This window comes from Trichomonas vaginalis, chromosome IV (assembly GCF_026262505.1).
Source record: "Trichomonas vaginalis G3 chromosome IV, whole genome shotgun sequence".
Taxonomy (NCBI): domain Eukaryota; phylum Parabasalia; order Trichomonadida; family Trichomonadidae; genus Trichomonas; species Trichomonas vaginalis.
The window spans coordinates 35,626,286-35,646,939 of NC_067206.1; the positions used below are offsets into that span (position 1 = coordinate 35,626,286).

At 30.9% G+C, this 20,654-nt stretch overlaps 11 protein-coding genes across 11 annotated transcripts, besides 2 other annotated features; 7 read left to right on the forward strand and 4 right to left on the reverse strand.

Annotated features, from left to right (window-relative positions):
* Positions 1–81: 81 nt before the first annotated feature.
* On the reverse strand, positions 82–2,378 carry TVAGG3_0227790 (uncharacterized protein; the record flags this gene model as incomplete). The annotated part of the gene is made up of 1 exon (XM_001324462.1): positions 224–2,077. The coding sequence occupies one exon, from the start codon at positions 2,075–2,077 to the stop codon at positions 224–226; it is 1,854 nt and encodes a 617-aa protein (XP_001324497.1).
* A 446-nt stretch (positions 2,379–2,824) lies between these two features.
* Positions 2,825–4,563, forward strand: TVAGG3_0227800 (myotrophin family; the record flags this gene model as incomplete). Its single annotated transcript, XM_001324463.1, has 1 exon — positions 3,670–4,527. The coding sequence occupies one exon, from the start codon at positions 3,670–3,672 to the stop codon at positions 4,525–4,527; it is 858 nt and encodes a 285-aa protein (XP_001324498.1).
* A 491-nt stretch (positions 4,564–5,054) lies between these two features.
* On the forward strand, positions 5,055–6,028 carry TVAGG3_0227810 (retrograde transport, endosome to Golgi; the record flags this gene model as incomplete). The annotated part of the gene is made up of 1 exon (XM_001324464.2): positions 5,062–5,937. One exon carries the CDS (start codon positions 5,062–5,064, stop codon positions 5,935–5,937), a length of 876 nt encoding a protein of 291 aa, XP_001324499.1.
* A 98-nt stretch (positions 6,029–6,126) lies between these two features.
* TVAGG3_0227820 (uncharacterized protein) lies at positions 6,127–6,873 on the reverse strand (the record flags this gene model as incomplete). Its single annotated transcript, XM_001324465.1, has 1 exon — positions 6,127–6,873. One exon carries the CDS (start codon positions 6,871–6,873, stop codon positions 6,127–6,129), a length of 747 nt encoding a protein of 248 aa, XP_001324500.1.
* A 656-nt stretch (positions 6,874–7,529) lies between these two features.
* Positions 7,530–8,128, forward strand: TVAGG3_0227830 (TAF12 domain-containing protein; the record flags this gene model as incomplete). Its single annotated transcript, XM_001324466.1, has 1 exon — positions 7,551–7,931. One exon carries the CDS (start codon positions 7,551–7,553, stop codon positions 7,929–7,931), a length of 381 nt encoding a protein of 126 aa, XP_001324501.1.
* A 2,137-nt stretch (positions 8,129–10,265) lies between these two features.
* TVAGG3_0227840 (uncharacterized protein) lies at positions 10,266–11,167 on the forward strand (the record flags this gene model as incomplete). Its single annotated transcript, XM_001324467.1, has 1 exon — positions 10,293–11,039. The coding sequence occupies one exon, from the start codon at positions 10,293–10,295 to the stop codon at positions 11,037–11,039; it is 747 nt and encodes a 248-aa protein (XP_001324502.1).
* Positions 11,168–11,252: 85 nt separating this feature from the next.
* On the forward strand, positions 11,253–11,735 carry TVAGG3_0227850 (uncharacterized protein; the record flags this gene model as incomplete). Its single annotated transcript, XM_001324468.1, has 1 exon — positions 11,253–11,735. One exon carries the CDS (start codon positions 11,253–11,255, stop codon positions 11,733–11,735), a length of 483 nt encoding a protein of 160 aa, XP_001324503.1.
* A 434-nt stretch (positions 11,736–12,169) lies between these two features.
* Positions 12,170–12,496, reverse strand: TVAGG3_0227860 (uncharacterized protein; the record flags this gene model as incomplete). The annotated part of the gene is made up of 1 exon (XM_001324469.1): positions 12,170–12,496. One exon carries the CDS (start codon positions 12,494–12,496, stop codon positions 12,170–12,172), a length of 327 nt encoding a protein of 108 aa, XP_001324504.1.
* An 81-nt stretch (positions 12,497–12,577) lies between these two features.
* Positions 12,578–14,110, forward strand: TVAGG3_0227870 (uncharacterized protein; the record flags this gene model as incomplete). Its single annotated transcript, XM_001324470.2, has 1 exon — positions 12,578–14,053. One exon carries the CDS (start codon positions 12,578–12,580, stop codon positions 14,051–14,053), a length of 1,476 nt encoding a protein of 491 aa, XP_001324505.1.
* Positions 14,111–15,883: 1,773 nt separating this feature from the next.
* TVAGG3_0227880 (phosphoprotein phosphatase protein) lies at positions 15,884–17,741 on the reverse strand (the record flags this gene model as incomplete). The annotated part of the gene is made up of 1 exon (XM_001324471.2): positions 16,374–17,723. One exon carries the CDS (start codon positions 17,721–17,723, stop codon positions 16,374–16,376), a length of 1,350 nt encoding a protein of 449 aa, XP_001324506.1.
* A 546-nt stretch (positions 17,742–18,287) lies between these two features.
* TVAGG3_0227890 (nucleoside-triphosphate diphosphatase protein) lies at positions 18,288–19,017 on the forward strand (the record flags this gene model as incomplete). Its single annotated transcript, XM_001324472.2, has 1 exon — positions 18,309–18,926. The coding sequence occupies one exon, from the start codon at positions 18,309–18,311 to the stop codon at positions 18,924–18,926; it is 618 nt and encodes a 205-aa protein (XP_001324507.1).
* A 336-nt stretch (positions 19,018–19,353) lies between these two features.
* Positions 19,354–19,375: a terminal%2Cinverted (terminal inverted repeat of Kolobok-1_TV transposon ID:TVAGG3_0227900).
* Positions 19,354–20,654: part of a mobile genetic element that runs on past the window's edge.

Below are 20,654 nucleotides of genomic sequence, written 5' to 3' on the forward strand. Positions count from 1 at the left end.
ATAGTTCAAAAGTTGAAAACTTGATAAATTTTTCCCCTTTAAAGTAGCAACTAGATTTATAATCGTGAGAATCAGCCCAAACTGACCTTCACTCACATAAGAGTAACCACATATATATCTAGACTGGTCACTCTTTACTGAAATCAACCTTTTTACAAGTCATTTTAAAACATAAACCTTTAAAACACATAACAAAAAAATAATAAGATATAAAAAAACAAAATTAAACATCTGAACTTGAAAAATCCGAAATATCAGATTGTTCTTGATTAACAATTGGATAATCAACGAAAGCTGCTCGTTTGTCGACAATTGGTTCTGCGAAAGGATAATCAAACACTGAAGTAGTTGAAGAAGAAGAAACAGAATCATATGCAACGAAATCATCATTACTTTGTACATCATTGATTTCATTTTTAATTTCATTTTCATTTTCAGTTTGTTCTGTTTCTTCAATATTTTGTTGTTCACCGTTTTCATCATATACATTGATTGGCTTTTGTTCTGTTTCATCTGTTTGCTGATCATCATTTAAGAACTTTGTGCAATCAATTCCAAGGGAAAGAGCTGAAAAGAAAAGAGAGCGTTTCTTATCCATAAAAAGAGGAGACAAACCAATCATTGGTGGAGCTTTTGCTGCTTTGACATCATCATTTTCAAGGAAATCAAATTGTAAAACTAATGATGATGCGAAAAGCCAACTTAAACATGTAGTTCTGAATTTTCCAGACTCAAGTTCGTTGACTTCTTTTAATATGCTCTTTTGATTCTTTACAATTATGCCAACAATGCAACCAAGAGATTCATCAAGTTTCTTAAGTGATGGTGCTTGATATTCAACATTATTTATTGGCTTCGCGAGTTCAAAAACAAGTTTATGTATCAAAGGAACAAATTTCTTTTCGATGCGTTCATTCCAGCCAGGAAAAGAATACTTCGGGATCAATTTATTGTATTTAAATGTCATGTAAACAAGTTTACGGACTTCTGTGACATTGAAATCTTTGTCTTTCAAACAGAAATCAGTAAACAAAGATGAATAAAAATCAGAAAGAATAGTAATCAAATCATTACGAGAATTGAAACGAATAGTAGCAAAAGTAGAGATCAATGATGCTATCTGGCGAATGGACATTGGTAAAAGAGAAGCAGCATCTAAAATATACTTCATTGTTGTGAAAAATGTTTTGCCAAGTTCTTCTGGTTTCTCAAGAATGTTGAACTTTTCTTTCGACTTGATGTAATTGATGATTTTGTCTTTGAACTCAATGAACTCTTTGTTATTGATAGCACTCAATAAAGCAGGTGCAATATGATGTACAATGCATAAAGGAGAGGAAACATATTCCGCTGTAACAGTAGGAATCTCGTAAACTGATAAAATAATCGTTGAAACAATGGGAATAAACTTTTGTGAGTAGAAACCAATGGTAAATAGGCTCTTAAGAAGATCTGAATAGTTCTCCGGCTTGATAACACCTGGTTTCGAGAAGGCATGGACAGGAATCAAATCGACATGAACAATTTGCCTGTAAATCGATTGATAAAGTAATGATGGATATGGTAATGCAATTTCTGTTAAAAATGAAAAGAAATGAGGTGGCGATGAACTGTAAACTTGTTCCCAAAATTTTGATAACTTAGGTTCATTTAATTCGAGCTTTTGAACTAAATTCCCGATTGGCCCGTAGATGTTGAGCTTCCCTTCGTCTGTAATCTTCGCACGAGATGTCCTTTCGGCAAATAATGACTTGTATCCGTAACTTGAATTCTGTTTTGGAGTGTAAACATGAAGAACTCGCTCTTCGTCAAGGATCGCGTAATTAACTACTTTGTTTTCGCCTTTTAATAAAGAAATTGCATAAAGTGGAGGTTTTTGTGTGCTTACTGTCCATTGCGTAGGGAAAAGATCACATATTATCCATGATAAGATCTTTTCCGGCTTTTTGGATGACTTAATGAGTAATAATAAAAAATAATAAATCGGAGAGACGTGTTTTGAAGAAGGGTATACAATCGGTGGCCAAAACACAATTGTAGACTTTCGAGCTATATCGTTTATATGAAATTCTATCATTTTCTTTAGCTTTTGGATAATTGGGGGTGGACTTTGAATTAGCATATGAAAAGGCTGTAATTCTAGAATGCGTAGTATAGGTTGAAGAGAATTGAGCAAAGGCACGTTATCCATTTTGCCTAGAATTTTATATGTATCTAAATTTGTTACTATATCTTTGATTTTTTCATTTAAAGATGAAAAATTTCGAACAGAATTACGTTCTTTGGAGAAATATTCATAGAAATCTGCATTTTTCGTTTTATTTATGTCAACAAAATAGGGAAAATGGCTTAAATTCGGGTCATACATTCAAAAATTTCTTTCAAAAAGTGACAGATTTTAAAATGAAAGAAAAAATCGGTATAAGGTTTTCGGTAATTTATTTATAGCAACTCCTTATTTAAGTGAATAATGTAGAATAAATCATGTAAAAGAAATAATGAAGATGAATTCCAAATTTCACTATATATAAATGAAATTGAAGCCTACATTGAATGTTTTCTGATTTTGTTCATACTGAATTATATATGAGTAGAAAGCTGATAGGAAAGACAAGCAAATCATGTTTCTTTTTGTTAGAATGTGTCAAATAAAGTCCGACGATCTAGAGTGTGAAGATATAAACTTCCAACAATTATTTAGGCTAACAAAACAAATTGAATTGTCATTCAACTTGTACAGTGTCTTAATTCTATCAGGACGCACCGATAGAATCAATTGAAAAGTTGTAAAATTTATGAAAATTTTTTTTTCTAAATGTCTCAAAACAAAGACATCCATACATTCTACAAAATGTTAATGGAAAAATATAAGTTCTACCAAGATGTTCTAACGCCTTTTATGCAGATCAGAACAAAAAATGAAGAAGAAATTAAACAAATTTATCAAAATTTGAAAACAACTTTCCTGGATACAAATATTTATTCACCAATTAATGTATACAATCTAATTAACAACATGTACCTATATAATAATCGATATTTAGCATCTTACTGGTCAATTTTCAAAATGATTTATGAAGATTATCATATAAAACCAGATTCCAACTTTGATAATGCATTGAAATATTTCTTTTATAAAGAATATAATCTAAATATAAGAGTGCATGACAAAAAACTTTTTAAAAAATACGAAATTGAAAATTATTCTCTTGAAGTTCACCCAGAAAACACAGTTTATTCGGCAATTATGAAAGATGACCTCCAGTCATTTATATCATTCATACAGAATTCCAATTTTGATAAGAACAAAACCTTAAGAAGTGATTTATATCCGAATGCTACTGGTTTTGAACAATATTCATTATTAGAAATATGTAGTTATCAAGGTGCTGTTAAATGCTTTAAATATTTAAGATCAGAATATAATATGCAAATCACACCAACGTGTCTTAACTTTTCATTCCTATCTGGTGTTCCAGAAATTATGGGTGAATGCTTGAAATTTCAAACACCAAATGATGAAAGCATGTTTTTTGTTATTGTTTCACATAATACTGATTTTTTAACATTTTTGATCAATCAATATCACCTCGAATTGAATCTCTTTCCTTGTGCAGCATGGGCTAATTTATATGCATATCTTATTTATTTGGATATGACAAAAAATTGATGGATTGCTTTATAAATTCTCCTCTCTTTTATCTTCCTTCATTAGTTGAGGATTTTATTTCATTTGGAGTAGATATTAATGCATCAGATTGCAATGGAAAGACAGCAATTATCAATACAGGATTAACTAATAATAGATCAGCAGAAATACTGTTATCTTATGGAGCAGATATTAATTCACGAGATTCTGATGGTTTGACAGCACTTCATAACGCAGCGACTAATAACTATGTAGAATTAATGGAATTTCTGATTAAGCATGGTGCTGATTGTAATGCAAGTGATAGAAATAAGAATTCTGTTCTCCACTGTACAACACGATATGATAATAAAGATGCTGCAGCATTACTAATATCTTATGGTGCTAATGTCAATGCGGTAGATGATACTGGAAAATCAGCTCTTCTTAATGCAGCACAACAAGATGATTTTGCAATTGCAGAACTTTTGATTTCACATGGTGCAGATGTTAATGCAAAAGATTATAACAATTCATCAGCTCTTCATTATGCTGCTGCATATAACTCTGAAGAAACAGCAGAAATACTTATTTCGCATGGGGCACTTGTCGATGCAAGAGATGTGGATAATAAAACTCCTCTTATTGTGGCTGCAGAATATTCTAATAAAGAAGTTGCAGTGCTTCTTATATTAAATAAAGCTAATATTAATGCAAAAGATCGAAATGGCAAAACAGCGCTTATGAATGCTGCCGAAAGAGGATCAATTGAAATTGTAAGTCTTCTTTTGTCGAGTGGAGCTGATACAAAAATTCGAGATAACTTTAAGCATAATGCACTTCATTATGCAACATTATCGGGGAACAATGAAACGTTTAATCTTTTAAGACAATCATAGTTCCAAGAAATTAACATTAGATATTAAATATTTTCTCTTTCTCATTTTCCATCTTTTCTTTTTTATTTGACATTTGCACCATGTGCAATAAGAAGTTCGGCTATTTCTTTATGCATAATGAAGAGTAATTTTTTTCATGTTCATCTCTTTTATTGATATTTGCACCAAGTGAAAGGAATTATTCGCAAACTATCAATTATCAATCAATTAGAGTGGAATCACTTCAAAATCATAAATCCTAGAGAAAAATAGATTAAAAATTAAATGATTTCTTTTCCTTTTGTCAAATAATATAGATAATAATGCTTGTAGATGCATATATACACACTATATTCCAGTATTTATATTTATTCATTCAGAATTCTTTTTTGACATTGTCAAATAAACTTTTCAATCGCCGTTCCAAATTTCGAGCAGGAATGAAGTTTAGTTATTATTCGTGCACAAAAAAATAAATCCATATGTTCATAAAAAATAAGTCCTTCAGTTTTTCGAGTAACTTTTTTTTATTTTAAAAAGTGACACTTGGAGAATATGTTTGGTTTATTTACCCCAGACCCAGTAATCACTATTAAAATTGATGAGAATCCCAAGCTCAAAGATTACGCAACCAATATTCTTAAAACATCAAATCCAGTTTATACTGCAAAAGATAAAGTTACTGGCAAACTTGAAATTTTACCTCCCCCAGGCAAATTTGTTTCACATAAGGGTATAATTCTTCTTCTTGTTGGTGAGTACAGGCGTCCCGATGGCGAAACACTTAGCCGTTTCTTTGTCAAGCGTCAAGAACTCGTCCCTCCTGGTGATCTTAAGACTCCAATCAAAAACGACTTCGTTTTTGATGCTGTAGATTTCCCATGCTCAACTTACAAAGGCACTGCTGTTAATGCTCTTTATTATATTCAAGTCTTAGTTACTCACAGAATGATTGATCAGAAGGTTGAACAGCCATTCGATGTCGTCAAGTTTGACGATAGAGTTAAAGAGAAGTCAATTCACAATGAAGTTGGTATCAGAAACATTCTCCATATCGAATTCGTCTTTCCAAAGTCCCAATACGATATCAAAGAGGCAGTTGTCGGAGCAGTTTATTTCATTCTCATTAAACTGCGTATCGTTCATATGTCTCTTACTTTCTACAGAGTTGAAAATTATTCAAGTGACGAGGCTTACATCAAGAAGAAGACCGAATTAAAGACAATCGAGATCATGGATGGCGCCCCATGCCGTGGCGATCACATTCCAATCCGCTTCTTCCTTGGCGATCTTGATCTTTATCCTTACGAATCATTCAAAGCCTCAAAGTTGGTCGTCGAGCATTACCTCAGAGCTATTCTTATTGATGAGAATGGAAAGAAATACTACAAGCGCCTGAAAGTTACTTTCGATCGCCTTCGTCCAGAATGAGAATCTGTATATGTTTTCCATTTGCGGATCTATCTATCGGCAAAAACATCATAATTTTTCACTAAACATACTATTAAAATATGTCTTTAATTATTTGCCATAATTTACACTCATGATTAAGCATCAAAAAACAATAAAATCACTACACATAAAGAGAATAGATCAAAACATTATAAAATATTTACAAAATTAAAAATTACGGGGATTTGGAGGATTATTCTTCGTCTCGCGAACAGGTAATTGATCTGTTGTTTGAACAGATTTTCCATAAGCACGCGATTGATATACAACACTCCTTGCATGGGCTTCGAAATACTCTTCATTTGGATTGCCATTAATTCGAAATAGAGTATTATGCAAAGCTGCAAGTAAGTGTGATAATTCTGGATTTGAACTTCTTGAATTTCTTGCTAATGATTCTAATTCTGCTCTCATTTCTTGACGAACTTTTTCGTTGGGTCCATTTTCGATTGCTATATCATTTTGAGTGTCATCATTCATCTCTGCTAGCTTGCGCTGCAATTCAAATTTCTTTTTAGGCAATTCTTTTAAGGATTTCAATTTTGGCACAATTTCGTTTGTACTTGATAATCCGAGTTGATTTTTAATTGTGTCTTCAAATGTTATCATTCCATCTTCAATTCCTTTCTTGCTATCAACGCTTTTCTTATTTTGCTTTACTAATAAATCATGTTCTTCGGATAATTTTTCAGTATCTTTTGCTAATTGTAAAACTTTCTTTGCTTTTTCATTTTCTATGCCTTCCAGAATGCTGTAATCATGATCTATTAATTTTTGTTTCTGATCTCGAGCTTCAGCAAGTTTCTTCTTCAAAATATCAAAATCACGATTACCTACTTCTTTAATACGACTAATTTCATTACGTTGTTTTATTATTTTTTCGATTAGCGCCTTCTTTTGATCGCCTTCACTCATTTTTAAACGGCCACAATTCAAAAAAAATTTAGAAAGTTATCATATTCTATTTTCGGACAATCTACTTTACGGGCTTGATTTTCACCCAAGTGGGTGTTGATATCTTTACTAAAATTCATGCTAATTATTTTGATATTCTTCTGAATCATCGGATTCTATTGTAAGGCTTCAATGTTTAAGCTGACTGATATGTACAATAAAGAGTTCAATGCAATAATAGAAATATGTCAAAAGAATTCAGATCGATATTCGGTATTTCGATATTTTGTAATATGTTAAGTATTTCAATGTAAATAATATGCTGAAGATTAATCGATAAAAATCATGTAACTCAAATTATATTCTTTTCATACTTTTATTATATTGATTTGAATCTAATTCTCATGAGCATAAAATGGAAGGATCAGCAATATATATTTTAATTGTCTCATTTTGTTTATTCGATTAATAAAAAGAATGCTCCCAAGAGAGTGATAATAAGAGATAAGAAATAAAATATTTTCCCAAAAATGCTAGACTAATGTGCGATAAAGAAAATATATAGTGTGTATTTGGATACAAAGCATTTTATGCAATTTGGTGCTTTGTTTTCGTTTAATCATCGTAATAATAAAGAAACAAACATTTTTTCCTACTTTGTAAAAAAAGAAAAGTGACAAGGTTTAGATCCTAAACAGATGAATACCCCTCAGGATCAAGAAATGGCTCGACGCTACATCCCGCATTTAATTGATGTGAAACCGGATATAGCTAGAGAGTATACCATTACAGATCTACTTCATAAAATTGATCCGTCGGCTTCAATAGACCCATTAGCTGAATCTTTAATATTAGATATTGCAGATGACTTCATTGATACAATTGTAACATTATCAGCAGATGCTGCAAAACTTAATAACAAACAAACATTAACGGCAGAAGATGCACATTATACTATTACGAGTAAATTCGGCGATACGTCACCAGGTTCTTCAAGTTATGGTTCTAGAACACAGCGTGGTTGTATACCATCCGAAAATCATACAAAGATTCTAGAAATGATTGGAAAATTTGAATAAGGAAAAGAGTAATCATTCACGTTTTTTATTATTTTATGCTTGAATATAAATGATTTTTAATTTAAATATATTAATTAATATACTCAAAGCAAATTTTTGAAAAATTTCTAAATTTAATATCTTTATGAAGTTTTTATGATATGTTTATGGCTACTAAGTGATAGTGGATCGTTGTTTTCTATCTTCTAAGATATTGTCCATCATGTAAACCTCGATGTCACTTTTGCGGTCGAGCGGAGCGAGGCCGCAAAAGTGACATCGAGGTTTACATGGATGGGTTCTATATATACAGCTTGACCGGTAGAAAAGCGGATCGATTTTTATCAATAATTGGACATTCTATTTTTAATAAAATAAACATATATTTATATGGGAAATTAGGAAGATCTGAAACTCAAAAATTCTTTTTGAATTTTAATATGATAAATATAATTGTGATAATATGTACATTACAAATAAAATATTAATTCGGAACAACGATGAGATGTGATAAATTTGATTCTCTCAAAAATCGATTTTGGAGTTTTAATATTGATTTGCATCTTGAATGCATATAGGATATATAATAATTTTAAAACATCAAAAAGTGACAATTTGCGGTTAGAAAAAGGTCATCAAAACACTTTTTAATGATTTGATTTAACATATGCATAGACCACCTCCTTGATATTTAACTTCAATTTCCCGAAATGAAAAGGATTTGAACAAAAACGATTATTTTACGATCATTTTTTGTAAATTTTTTTAAATTGAGATTGACATCTCTAAAATCTTCTAAAAAATCCAAATATCAAATAAAATAATATTATTAAAATTCCTCTCAATTTAAAAAATTTTATAAATTGAGACTTCAATCTCTAAAATCTTCTAAAAAATCCATATATCACAAAAACTCACAATATTATTTTTATTCTCAATTTCAAAATTTTTTTTGTACTGACTTTCTTTTTTCCTAACAGCAAGGCAGAAATTTGAAACGAAGTTTCAAATTTCTCAATCTTGCATTCTGGGCACGTAAGTGCCCAGAATGCTAAAAGGCGCGTAGCGCCGTCTCTGAATATCAAATTTATTATAATTATTAATTTATGAAATTTCAAATAAAATCGATCTGTTATAACACACTGGTGCATGACAGCCTTGTCATTCATTTCTATCGGCGCGCTCCGCGCGCCGATAGAAATGAACGTGTATATATATACAAACACCTGGACACATTTCAAAAAGCATTGTAGAATCTGATTTTATTTCTATATTTTATAAAATTAATATATGTTTGTATGGGAAATTCGGGAGATTCAAAACTCAAAAATTAAAACTCGATAATTTTAATATATCTTGATTCACATTTGTATGTAAATTAGTATCAACTTATTAACATTTATCAACTCCATGATTCAAATTTATTGATGTCAATAAAATTCATTTATATTATGAATATTAGACAATATATGGTATGTGTGTTCTGGTAACATTAAAATCTCATATACTGGCAATTTGGCACTTTTTGTCACTTTTCATGAAATTTCAGTTTTCCTAAACTTGATTTTAATAATTGTTTTAGAATGCTAATATAATGTATAATTTATTTATCCAATCAAAATTTAAAAAAGTTCAGTATTTGCCATTTTAGACTTCAAGCTCGCGACACATTAACCGCTTTTTTAAAAATTGAGACTGACATCTCTAAAATCTTCTAAAAAATCCAAATATCTAATAAAATCATATCATTAAAATTCCTCTCAATTTTAAAATTTTTTATAAATTGAGACTTAGATCTCTAATATCTTCTAAAAAATCCATATCTCACAAAAAAAACTAAGTTTTATTTTCACATTCAATTTCCCCAAAAAAATCTTTTTACCTAACAGCAAGGCAGAAATTTGAAACTTCGTTTCAAATTTCTCAAGCTTGCATTCTGGGCACTTACGTGCCCAGAATGCTAAAAGGCGCGTAGCGCCGTCACTGAAAATCAAATTTATTATAATAATTATTTTATTATAAATCGACCTATTATAACATACTGGTGCAATACGTCAATTTATTTCACCTCTAAATCCAAAAAAACTTCAAATGAGATTACATTACAGTCTTGTCTATTTATTTTATCTCCTTCTCTTGGCTGATTGAATTTAACTTTGCATCTCAACAAAACATACTATTCCTATCATTTTACAACTCAATTACGAGATATAACGGAAATGATTTCATCCGAATTTCAAAATCCTAGTAAATTTTACAATATGAGCTGATTGATTATTTTCAAACGGAAATTTATAATTGTTCTATTTGAATTGGATCAAAATCATTTCTGATATTTTTTTGTAAACCATTAGATTGACATTTTATCAAAATTTTTTATTGATGTTTCTCTTTGCCAAACCCGAGTTCGGTGAGTTTTTCGATTTGAAGCGCGCAAATAAGGCTTGTCAGGAAGCTGACCAGGCATACTCCAAACAGATGTCAAAAGCTTTGAGCCATCCACTTGAATTATGGTCAAGAACATTAGATTCTTCTCTTTTGCCCAAAATGGCCGAAATTTATAAATGCTCACAGCAAATTACAGCTACCATTGCAGAAAATGTTAAATCTACTGAATCTGTCTATGGCAATCTTCAAGATTTGACAGGACTTCGTGCGGAATTTCAACCAACGAAAGTTGCAAACCAAAAGATTCTAAAGCATGCTAAAGAAGCAGCTGCAAAAGTTGCTAAAACTGAAAAGGCATTAAATGATTTGCAAAAATCTAACGCATCTGCTGCTCAAATCGCTCGCGCTGAAGCTGAGCATCAGTCTGCCGTTGAAGCTGAAAGATCAGCAAGCTCAATTGCTCAAAGTTCCCAAAATGAATTCATTCAAAAATACAAAGACTACCAGCAGCGCTTTGTTTCTATCTTGGCTGCTTCCTATTGCGAAGCATCTACATTAAGAGCTAAAACTGCTTCATCACTTGCAGAAATTGGTGTCAAACTTGAAGGAATCGCTAATAGAATGAAAACAGAACCAGATGATGCCGCATTTGACGCACAGATTTTATCTGAAATGCAAAAACTAGAACCATTATTCAATGCAGACGCTGCACAAGAAGATGCTGCCGCTCCAGAGCAGTAACTATTAAAATGTTAGTATAATAAATAACTAAGTATTTTCACTCTCGAAATACAATATAACTGACTTTTAAACCATATAAAATCTATGATAAATAAATATATTTTAATAATTAATTCGTAAACACCTATTAAAGCTATCTTATCTATCAAATTTTTGCTATAAAGATGATAATTTATCGCTATGGTTTCCATTTTTGTAAATTGATTCTTATCAATGTCTTTGAAAGAAGAAAATGAAAAACTTCGAAATAAAATTCAACAACTAAGCTTGCAAAGAAATCAAGAAATTCTTGATTTGCAGCATCAATTTGCAGATAAATACAAATCATTGCAAAAACAATCTAATTCTGAACAAGCTCAAAAATTACGTGAAGAAAACGAGAAACTTCATCAACAAATTAAAGAACTTACAGAGAAAAGTAATAATTTGACTCGAGAAATTAAAGAACTCACTGATCAGCAAAATACAATCAAGAATTCAATTGAATCGCTAAGATCACAAATATCTAGGGTTAAATCCGGGAAATCAGATCCAATGGATGAATTTTCGCAATTTATTGAACCATTCGAAAACCAAATTAAAGAACTCACAGCAATACTGTCGCAGAAGCAGGCTGAAATAGAAAAACTTCAAAATACAGTTCATTTAGAATGTGACAAAAGAATACAATTGCAAAATGTGTTAGACAATACTTAATATCGATAGCAACACATTAAACATGCACGTTTATACATCTTTTCATACTCTGATTTACCAAATTTAATATATTTCAGAATATTTTATTAATTTTATGTTTGAAAATTCATGTATTCTAGTTAAAGATTCAAATACACTTTAGATCGCTAAAATTAGGCGGAATTGTATTCCATCAAACATATTTATTTGTTGTTTTTAACAATAAAAATTTATTAATCGCTAATTTACAATATAACAAAACAAAGTATATGTTATGACCATATACATCACTATTACATGATAATAGATATATAAAAAAATAAAGGCATAAAAAATAATTCTAAATTTCTATGAATTATAGATTTTTTTGGGATCAAATCTATAAAGAAATTGTGAGTGTAATAAAAGCCGTTAAAGAATGTGTAAATCTTGTGTTTGAATTAAATAATTGTATATTATTGCTGCTGATGATATAAAAAAGGGATATTTCCAGTTGCAGCTGCCATGTAAGGTTGATTTCCCATCATTGGTGCAAGTAAATTTTGTCCATAAATTGGACCTTGAACTGGTTGCATCATTGGCTGTATTGTCTGTGCCTGACTTATTTGTGGTGGTAAATTCTTTGGATCACTTGGATTTGGTACTTGATCAAAATTTTGACCTGGAACGATGAAAGCTTTAATACTTTGCAGTGACGAATCTACAATCTGTGCATAAAAGTGATTACTTTTTGATAAGTTAATAATTGCTTGTCCTAGATCATTCAGAGAAGCTTGCTCCATTAAAATCAAAAATGATCTCCCTTAAATAATAAATCAGACCCTTTTAATATTTTTTGTCAAATTGTCATTTTTCATTTCATAATGACTTTTCGATTCAACACAGAGTATTTTCCTCCAGAGGACAGTAAAGAAGTATTTGGATGCCTCCAAACTTCAAATATTCCGAGCAATGTTTCCTCAGAAACTTATGAATGGAAAAGATGTAAAAAATGCGAATGTTTGATGTTTCCTACAGAAGATAAAACAATGGAATGTCCAATATGCAATCCAACAGCAAAATATATATCGCAATCAATTAAAAAAGAAACAAATCCTGATGAAATTCACAAAATTTTCTATTTCATTTTCGATATTGACTTTCCGCTTGAAACTTCAACTGAAATGCTTAATTTATTTACTGAAAATTTACCTGAAAATGCAAAAGCCGTAGTTATGGCAATTTCTACAAATATTTATGTTTTGTATCAACATTATGGAGTTCCTCTCTTCGATAACATCGAAAATGACAAGCAGTTTACTCCTTCTTCATTTTATTTCCTTACAAAATCAGATATTTCTTCAATAATTCTTCCATCTCTTCCAGCTTTATATAATTTCGCTAAAGCTGATAACGAAATCGATATATTACTTCCTCTTTCAATTTCTAAGATGCAACTACCAGCAGATTATTGTCCACATTCAATTTTCTGTTTTACAAAGCGTGAAATCAAAACTATTTCAGCAGTTAGCGCTTCACATATCGGAAGTACAATTGCCTCCATGGGTGGCATCATAAACTTCGGCGCTGCTCAATCTTTCAAGAGATTATCCGCGATTTCGAAATTTTCTTTCGGAATTGTATTCCCGATATCCACATTCGTTCCTTCTACCATCAAAAAACTATTCACGGCATCAAAGCGCTTCACAACTTACTTCGTTCTACCAAGAGCTGTTGAAGCAACAAAAGTGACAGGCGGAGATGGAAGTGTCAGATTAACTCCGAATGTGAGCATTATTAACCTACTGAACTCGCGTGGCGCATCACTTAGATTCAATGTAGATTTCAGTGGTGATATTCCTGAGTCATTTTTGGTCGTAGAATGTACTGATTACGAAGGAAGTGCTTATTTAACACTCCACAAGTTCAAATCGCCGAAAGATGATGAAGAATTTGCTAAATCTCTCGACCCTGATATTACAAAAGAGATTGTAGCTAAAGGAGCCGCATCTGATATTTTGAGGATGGTATTTTCAGGAACGGAAGTTGCAACAGCCGTCAAAAAGACAAATACAGAGAAACTATTGGCAGGAACACCTGCAAATGGCGTTGGAGGAAAGCCAGATAAAGATACTCTTCAACTTTACTATTTGCTCCATAGAATGCCATGCAAAGATGCTCCACATGACGTGTGTAATGGAAAAGGCTATATTAATTATCCTTCTCTTTACATTTTATCTTCTGAGAAACCAAAAGAGGTTTTGGAGCAGAATGACAGCATAGAATGGCCAATGGAGCTCCACATATTTGAAGATGAGGCAGCCCTCAAGTTGTTATTAGCGAACTTACAGTCTAAATGAAAAATGAAATTTTCATCTATCTCTTTTATTGTAAAGCATTCAATAAATGTATATCTGTTAAAATTACTTTACATTTTATTCATTTTAATTGCATAATAAATAATAAATTTAAAAACTTTATTTTCATAGGGATTTAGTTGTTAAATTAATAGGAGTATCATACTTTTATCTTTATATCAAAAGAATAGCAGCATTTTTTTTGACAGTCTGGCGGTTTCTCGCTTGTTAAGACAATAAATTCAAAATTGAGAACTTTGGCAAAAATTTTCGTGAAATCTTTTTTGGAAATATATTTGATAATATTATAAATAATTATATTTCATAAATTTGAAAAATTGTGTCAAGTGTCTATCAAGATTGTGTGTGTTGATTTGAATGGTTTTAATGTTCAAATTTTTATTCAAGGCAATAATCAAGCACATCTGACTGTAATCATATTCTCAAACACCAGGCCTAAAGTATCAATGCGCAAAATTTTTACGACTTTTCATTCATAACGGAGCTCTTTAAAAAAGTCGTAAAATGTCAAAAATATTTTAGTTATTTATTTCATGTTTTTCTTTATTCTTCAACAAGTCTGTTCTATAACAATTGATTCATTTGGATCATATTCACAACGTGTTAATCAAAATCAAACTGAAATGCATTTTAACCCAAGTTTATTCAAAGACCAGAATTATGAAATATATTTAGTTTATTCAAATTTACAAAATGAAACATATATTAATAACAATACTGCAAACACAGTTTATTTTATACATGAAGATTTTAAGTTTAATATTAGCTGTCGATGTAAACAGTACATTATTAAATTCCATGTTTTTTCAGTCAACAAATCTTGCAATTATCTTGATTTTATTATCAATCCAACAGTAAGTCAATATCAATATCTACCATCCATTTTAGAAAAGAATAAAACTTATTGCGCACTTCTCTCTTCTGAAAAAGTTTTTTATTCTAAAATTATTAAAGATTCAAAATTCTCTGGTAATGTTATATATAGTTATGATTTAACAAAGAGGAGTAATTTAACTAAAAAATCTACAGCTTATCAGTGGTCAGATAGTTTAATTATTGAATTGTATTGTGAAGATAAAAATGAAAGGAGAAATAATGTTGACATACAAATTTTCGTTTCTCATTCTAATTCCAGTTCTATAAGCAAACTAATTAAACCTAGTTATTTCAATAGTGGAGGCAATAAAATCAATAGAAAAATTCTTTATGAAACACCAGATTATACAAAATTACATAGAAATGGTACGATTGTTGCTATTTCATTTCCATGTGGTTTGTTTGGATTGGGTATTTTAATATGCTTATATTATTGTTGTTGTGCCGATAGGTGCCATGAATGCTGTTGTGGTCCTACTTTCCATTTTACGAATAATGATGCTAGTTCTAGTGATAATGCATGTAGAACAATTACTGTTAGAGATCAAATAAGGCATACTTCAGTCACTGATTCAAATGGTAATTCAGTTTCTATTACAGTCCATGTACGTGGTATTTATGCACATTAAGATATCTTATAAAATTCGAATGTTTGAACCTGATATCAAATCATTTTGGGGAATTATGATTTTCGTCAATAAATTTATAATCTGATATCCTTTATTTTCTCAATTCCATATTTATTGTGTGTATTAACTTTTGATGAGGTTAGATCTTTGGTATGTTATTTAACCATAATATTTTGAGATATCAAAATCCTTTTCTCATATATTTCAAACAAGTCATCAAATAAATTAATTGCAATAATAGCTAGTGTTGCTTTAAAATCTCTTGATTTAATCTTTTTAAAAATTACCCAAAAATTGCAAGATTATCACTTTCATATGATTTGAGGCTATGAATTGCAAAATGTCGATAGGACTTAAGGAGCTCCGCAACCACTTTTCGTAAGAATTTGGGGATATGGAGATTTAGAGGTTTGTATTATCCAAAAATATTTTTATCCATCCACTCAAATAATTTCAATCTGAAATTAAGAATGAACTTACACCCAGACGACATTAATTCAAATTTCATATAATTGGCGTGAAACAACATAGAAAAATAACATTAAAGGTCATAACTTACGGAAATCACTCACTTTAGTCAAAATTTAGAAATAACACAATAGCAAACTGATAACAACATAGTAGTTTATACCAATTTATGTTAATTTTAATTAATTTTATTTTAAAAAATTCATTTTGAAAATTAAACAAATTTTTATTCAAAAGTAGAATGTATAAGCGATTGAAAATAGGTTGATAAAAATTTAATTCGCAACTATATAAAGCTAAATAAAAAAAAATTATCAAAAAACAGTTTCTTACAATTGTATCTGGTCATTGAAGTCTGTAGCCATTATTTCAGCTGCCTCAGACTTTGTTGAGTCCTTAAACGAGTCAATAGCGTAACGAAGGTTCTCATCGAAAACCATTGTTGCGCCAAGGTTCTCATCGTAGTAATTTGGAGCCGAGAACAATGTAACTACGTTCATATCTTCACCGAACGGGAACTTGTAGCCGTTAGGAACGACTTCGTGCGCTCTCAAAATCATTTCGAAGCCAAAAGTCTCCATGAAAGACTTTGCAGCCTCTCTACCGTAAGAAACCGATGTATTTCTGATTGTCGGGCCGTAGAACTGAACCTTGCTCGAAGGATCTGCCCATGTTAGGTCGTTGATAATTCCTTCTTTTGGCAGTTCTCTTGGCCTTGGGAAGTTCTGTATATCATCGAGACTTGTCATGGAAGGCGATGGTCCGCCGTGGACACAAAAAACTTTATCATTGATTATTGCGGCCAAAGGTAAGGAATCGAATGGTAACATGAATGGTTGATATGGAGCACCTTTACGTCTGCATTCATCTTTGAAACCGTATTGGCTTGAAATTAATTCGCACTCGTGATTTCCGCGAAGCATGTATAAATTCTCTGGAAAACGAAGCTTTAAAGCTAAAAGTAATGTGATAATATCGAGAGAATCCTCACCACGGTCAACATAATCGCCAAGGAATAAGTAGTTGACCTTGTCAGGGAAACCATATTTCTTGAATATACGTAAAAGATCGATATATCTACCATGAAGGTCAGCAACACATAAAATTGGAGCTTTAACGCGAAGAAGAGTTGGCTGAGATAAGAGTAATGATGAAGATGCTGCGCAAAGCCAATTAATATCTGCTTTTTCAAGTAAAGAACTGCATTTAACGTCATGAGGTGATAAAATACGACGAATAATGTCGTTTAAATTCGGTGGTTTCTTTATCTGTCCAATAGATTTTGGCATTTCTGGAGATGGAGCGAGCGTTACAGTAATATGGAGTGTATCTTTGTTAAACCAACCTCCACGCTCGAGTGTCTTGAAGCTAATCTTTGATTTAACGGTGTAAATCGGATCTGTAGTAATAAAACAGTAACAAATTGGAATATTAATGAAAGGACGAATCTTATTTGGATAGTGAATATTCAAATTACAGATAATATTACGCTGACCAAATACACGGCCGCATAAACGAAGTGTTGCTTGAAGCGGTTTAGCTGGATCGTGATCAATTGGCATTAATTCAAGTTGAAAAGTCATATCTTTGCACATAAGCTTTTCAATGATTGGGTCGCCATTAAATTGTGCTTTTTTAATATACCAGTGTTTAATTTCGAACGAATCTTGAACATTCATAATTTTTTTCCCTTCAAACTGACGCCGATAAAAAGTGATAATTTTAAAATTCAGAAGTTTACAATTTTTAAACTTTCGTTCCGTTTCCCAACAATTATCAATTTATAGCGATCAATTTTGGTAAAGATAATATTTATATTGTGATATAAATCCAAATACTAATACATTTTGAACTCCTTGAATATTATAATATTATAAAAATTGCATAAAATAACATTGGATTTCTCAGCAATAGAGCCTTATTTTATCCAAATTAGAGCTAAAGTATAGCTCATGAAGTGAATTCGAACAACTAAAATCAATCATTACAGAAAAAGGTTTCCTTTTCTCATATGTTGACAAATAGTTATGATATATTGAAATATTTAATAAGTAATTTGTGATAAAAACTCAAACGCTTCGTATGATTTTCCAGGATTCAGAACTATTCTGAGTTAAAAAGTAAAATTCTGGACGTTTTACTTTACCCAAACAATTGTCTAATGATCAGTATTTAAAACAGCTAAAGTTATAATATCATGAGTCGATTGAAAGGAAGAAAAGTGTCATAAATCATTGTAAAATTTTTGTCACTTTTTTACTGAGATGCTCGCATCTTTTGCTGACCGTCTTGACAAAATGAAAATCATTCTTGGCTCACAGAGCCCTCGCCGTCGTGAACTTCTTTCAGGAATTTTCAAGAAATTCGAAGTTATTCCATCCGAATTTGATGAATCAACCATCAATAAGTTCTCTTTCCCAGATCCAAGAGATTTTGTCAAGGTTCAATCGCAAAAGAAGGCCGAGGAACTTGCAAATCGTATTGGTGATGCTGATATTGTAATCACAGCAGATACAATTGTTGCTATCGATGGAAAGATCCTTGGCAAGCCGCATACTCATGAAGTTGCTTACCAAATGATCAGCGAACTCAATGGTCGTCCACACCAAGTTATCACTGGCGTTCATGTTGTATTTCCAAAACTTAAGAAGTCACTCTCATTCACAGAAACAACACAAGTTATCTTCGACAAGCTTCCAGAAGCTGCTGTCAAAGCTTACGCTGATTCAGACGACCCACTTGATAAGGCAGGCGCTTACGGTATTCAATCAGGAGCTATGTCCCTCATCAAGAAGATCGATGGCGACTACTTCAATGTTGTCGGTCTCCCAGTTAACCACCTTGCCAGAGAAATTTACAATGTTCTTGCTGAGACAGCTTGAACTCATATATAAAGAACTTTAATATAGAATAAAACTTCTTTCATTTCTTTCTTAACTCGAACTCTTTGTTTTAATATCGAATTCCATTTTTTTCTTTCACTTTCATTCTTTAAGAGGCTAAAAATGAATCGTACATTGCATCAATTATTTCAATGATTAACGGTATACGCCTAGAAACAGAATTTTTTTATTAATTATTTATATTTTGCAGCGTATTTGAGAATAATTTAATGAAAGAGGTTCAGTTCTGAAGATGACTCTTCTAAATAAATAACTGATGCCTATAAATTTGTATTACATATCGATTTATTCGATATAACCGAAGTCAAATTAGAATATCGTTTAAACTAATCGTGATGTTTCATGCTGAACATTAATTGTGTCTACTGTGAATGTGTCATGGCTTGATTTTGAAGTACACTCTTAAGGGTATAGTCCACTAAAAATTTTTAAGTTTTGACAATGAAAATAAGCTCTGTGACCATGTAAATATATATCTATGCAAAACGAGAGGTTATGCCATAATTTTTTTTAGTTATCAAATTTTCCTTTTTTTGAGAGAAGTCTCTCAATAATTTGAGAAGAATCTTTGATATAAAGAGATACACATTTGTAGAACGAAGTAAGTGTTTTCCAAACATTTTATATGTTCATCCTGTATAACAATATAAAGCTGCATAGTGCCATCTTGTGCGTTTGCTATTTTATGTACTTTTCATTGAGATAATCCCTCTTCTCGGGTGATTTTAACAGTCAACTCAATTTTAAAATAAAGATTTCATCAAAATGATTTCGAAATTCGGATATTGATTATATAAATAGCACTGTTAACATATTTTGGATGAGTAAAAAATACCTTGTTTTGTATGCATTTAGTACACCTTTATTTTTGATTAAAACTATAAAATTTTTATTCCTTATATAATAAATAGTATATGTTACATAAACATGAAATTCAATAGCATTCAATTTTGGATTTTTTAGATTTGGTAAATTTTAGAAGAAATAAAATCAGCAATCAAAATAAAGAAACTTTTTTTGTATCTTCTATGATTACCTTTTGGTACTAAATTTTGCATTAATAAGTAAATTATCTGTATTATTCTGTGAGCACAAGCCCTCAGTTATGCTGGTAGTGAATGATGAATCGTCATTTTGCGAAGAGAACGCGATTATTAAGGTAATTTTGAGAATTGTCTTGAATTATTTAAAATTAAAGTTAATTGAATAGGTAGGATAACTAGCCTTTGCTAAATTTGTATAATTTGACCTTATTCTAGTTGGATCTGAGAATATTTTGCTGAAATAATAAATTATATCGCCGATTTATGAAAATTTCTCTGATGGGACCGACTCGCTGAAACGTAATTAATGTGTTAATGATAACTTGTCTGAATTTCATCAAATTTTTTTTCGAAATCCAAAAAATCACAAACACAAAGCATCAAAATTAGATTTGCATTTAAGGTTTTCATTTTTTTTTGGAAAATATAAAAAATATATTTTTCCCCAATAAAGTTTATTTTTTACTTTTGAGAGGAATAGAAACGTTATTTTGGAATTTTGAAACGACAGAAATGTTCCATTTTTAATGTAGATTCTAAAATGGGGTCAAATTTTTGATTGAACCGTTATCCATTGAAAAACCTCGATTTTAAAATGTTATTCCAAAATATTCATCTAATGATATAGTATATATTTATTAATTATTACTTTTTATTCAATTTT